Source organism: Leishmania mexicana, contig 60 (genome assembly GCF_000234665.1).
Source record: "Leishmania mexicana MHOM/GT/2001/U1103 WGS CADB00000000 data, contig 60, whole genome shotgun sequence".
In the NCBI taxonomy this organism is placed as follows: Eukaryota; Euglenozoa; class Kinetoplastea; order Trypanosomatida; family Trypanosomatidae; genus Leishmania; species Leishmania mexicana.
The window spans coordinates 1-3,447 of record NW_003946379.1 but is presented as its reverse complement, the minus strand read 5'-3'; the positions used below and the strand labels follow the sequence as shown (position 1 = coordinate 3,447).

The 3,447-nt window shown below is 64.2% G+C and overlaps 1 protein-coding gene across 1 annotated transcript; it reads right to left on the bottom strand.

Annotated features, from left to right (window-relative positions):
• Positions 1–2,585: 2,585 nt before the first annotated feature.
• Positions 2,586–3,447, bottom strand: LmxM_02_0200a_1 (uncharacterized protein; the record flags this gene model as incomplete). The annotated part of the gene is made up of 1 exon (XM_003886484.2): positions 2,586–3,447. A coding segment is annotated over one exon (862 nt), but the record flags the coding sequence as incomplete, so codon positions are not given.

Sequence of the window (3,447 nt, the reverse complement as noted above, 5' to 3'; positions counted from 1 at the left end):
GGCACCGGGCTGATGCTTTCGCGACTCCGCGTGTACGCCTGGCCATCGTCGCTCTCCTTTTAGCGGAAGCGAGCACAGGCGCGACGATCTTGTGAGAGATCCATGACCCAGCGAGTAGGTTACGGNGACTACGCGGAACTTCCTCAGCGCTAGGATGATGGCGCCGCGGTCTGCCGAATCCAGCGTGCGATGGTAGAGTGCCCCAACGCTGCTTCTAGCTTGGTAGCTGGCCGGTGCTGCCTTACTAAGTGAAGGGCGCAAGAGCCCAGGGAAGCTGCGGTGGATCGGTGAGGGCGTAGGCCAGTCTTGCGGCGGTTGGGCCTTCGCCTCCAGATGGTCGCGCAGCCTTCGCAAGATCATTCGTCCGAGTGACGGTAAGACATTGCTGATCAGCGCCACGGACGCTGGTGGGACACGAGACCGCCATCTAGTATATACGGCTGCGCGAGGGGGGAGGGCCGCCATGAGCAGCACCGATCTTTGTTTTCCATGTCGCAGGAACGCGGCTGATGGCAACGCTCTGGCCTCAAGCGTTCAGCAGCGCCATTCTGACCGGCATCGGGAGGGCCTTTCGACACTCGTAACGTGAGCCTCGTCGAGTTCGGGGGGAGGGGGGTGGACTTCACGGAGCGCCACATCGACCTCACCTATGGCGCACGGTCTGGTGGGTGTAGAGGTGGGCCTCGCGGTGTGACGCGAAGGATGGATGCCCGGGTGTCGCGCTGACGTCTGCTTAGTGCATCTTCACCAAAGCGCTGGCCTTTCCCTCTCGCAGGGAAAGGTGGCGCTCGTCTTATCTGATGGCTGGTGTGCGCAGTGCGCGGTGCGCAGGGGCGGGGCGGGGCGGGGGAGGCATGGATAGCCTAGATGCGCCTCCCGTGATCGGAGGGGTTAATGGAGATGAGCGTGTGTTGGAGGCCGGTGACCCTCAAGCCAGACTCCCTTGTGGCCGCTTGACCGACGTCTCCCCCAGTATCAAAGGGAGGGAGGGAGAGGGAGAGAGAGGGAGAGAGAGGGCCACGCCCCGGGCGACGCGCGCAGCGCACCTTCGCGAGAGCCGACTCCGCTCGCGCACGAGCGATGGCGTCCAGAACGGCCTATCGGGGCGGTTTTCTTGTTTGCCACCCGAGGCATCCCCCCCCCACCGCGCCTTTTTTTTTCGAGATGTCCGTGGCGTTGTTACTCTAGTTAGGAAGCTTATCTTAGCACTGAGCGGAGCGCTGCGTGGGCATGGGTGGTGGTGGTGGTGGGTGGTGGTGGTGACCCGATCCGACAATGCGGCAGGGGGGGGCGCCATGGCGAGGTGTATGGCGCGCTTGCGTAGGTCATGTATTTGTGATGGCGTCCCAGTCGTGCAGGGGTGGTGTCCCCCTCTTCCTCCTCCTCCTCCTCCCTCCACCTTTTCCACGGGTACTGCGTGTGGGTTGGGTGTCACGCCGTGCGGTCACTCTCAGCGGTGTATCAAAGCATGGTGTGTGTGTGTGTATGTGTGCCTCGTAGGGTCATCGCGGCAAAGCCAGACCGCCACTGCGTCAACCGCCGTCCTTGGGAACAGGGGGAGGGTAGTCATCTGTCCGTCTGCTCCGGTGGCGTGAGCACGGAGACGCCAGAACCGTGCTTCCCCTCTCCTACTGCACGGACATGGTGAAAACTGGAAAGTCATCCACTGCCTTGGCGGGCCCGTCGCGGTGGTGAAACGCCTCTCTTGCCGAGTGCAGGCCTGTATCGAGGATTCATTACGGAGCCGGGTCCACCAGCGCCGTCTGGCGCCGTCCCAGCCCACCGCGACGTCACACGCCCACAGCGCAGGCTCGCCCCACGATGGGCGCTCCACACCACCGCAACGCAGCCAAGGCAGACGAACGGCCGGCGCATCCGTGCGCGCCTTTGCAGCCGCCGACACAATTCGCAGCGAGCCGGCGCAAGCGGCATCATGCCCGCACGTCTCTCCGGCACAGCGCCGGTCCCAGACACCTGCCCGCCCACACCAAGAGTCCGCCACCACCATCCACCCCCCGAGGGCCCGCCACCACACACGCACGGGGGCCCGGTGGCCGGCGTCATGACGAGAGCTCCAGACCGACACACCAACAGAACAATAAAACCACGAAGAAGCCCTGCACGACTCGGAAGAGCTTGAAAAGTGAGGTGGTGGATACATCGGAACGCGCGCGTCCCACACCGCCGCGGCTGCCGCCGCTGCGATGATGACTGGCGCTTCTCTTCAGCAACAACGGCGGGAGATATCGTCGTGTGTGAGGGGAGGGGAAGGGGGAAGCGGCGAAGATCCCGTGGGGAACCCCTCTCCGCCCCCCCCTCGCCTGGTGAGCCGACCGCGGTGAATATCTGTCCAAGTGCCAGCACAGCGGAGCCGCCCTTCCTGTGCTCGCGACGCTGCGAGGCTCGCATGAACGCGCAGCCGTGCAGACCAAGCACCCGTCGCACAGCTGTTTGGTCGGCGGGGGGAGGGGCAGGGGAGGGAGGGCACATCAGTGTGCCCCCGCCCGCCCGTTTCGCGCTTTACTCGCGCTCCCACACTTCTGAGCGTGTGTGCGACCAAAACCTCTCCAAGTGAGGGCGCCGCCTCACCACTGCGGTAGCGAGCGATACCCGTCATGGATGTTCGTTGCCTCATGCGTCCAGTACTCGTAGCGGTTCTCGTATACCGCGACGCCGTCGCCGAGGGCCAACGTAAATGGTGGCCGCCGGGAGATGTTGCGCGCCCACTGTACGTCTGGCAGCCCGCTCCAGTTGAACTCCATCATGAGGGGGTCTTTCTGAATTTCGGTCACCCACTGCGCCGCCATCTCGACCGCCGCCGCCTCGTGCTCTTCCTCTGTGGCGTACTTGCCCGCGGCGGCTGCGATGCGGTGCTCTTCACGGAAGTAATAGTGTAGGTAATACGAGTCCGACGGACGACAGCGGTGCGCCACGACCGTCGACCACGTGACGTTGTGCGTCCGCCCAACGTGTATGTCGTGAAACCGCGCATACCACTCCTTCACGTACCACAGCCGCCCATTCGGACACAACTCCTTCACGCGTGGCAGGGCGCCGTAGATCTGCAGCCCCATGAGGATGTCCTCATGATGGAACATGATGCGCCGGTATGTCAGCCTGCGCTTCATGGTGAAGTCCTCTGCAGCGAGGCGCACAATGTCCAGCCGGCGTCTGCTCGCCTTCGGCTCGAGCAGCGCTTGCGCCACGCGACGATGCATCATGAACGTCATGCCGGCGTTGAACTGCGTGTTCAGATGATGCCGCAGGCTACCCCAGTACACGCACTCCGCCTCTTCCACCAGCGACCGTGCTCTCAGCGGGGGCAGTACGTTGCCGTACACGTCCGTGCCTGCCGCTGTCGGTGCTGCCGCCATCGTCGCCCCTTCCACCTCTACCACCCCTTCACCCACACCGTCCACCCAGCGACGACGTGGCGGCGCTGCCTCT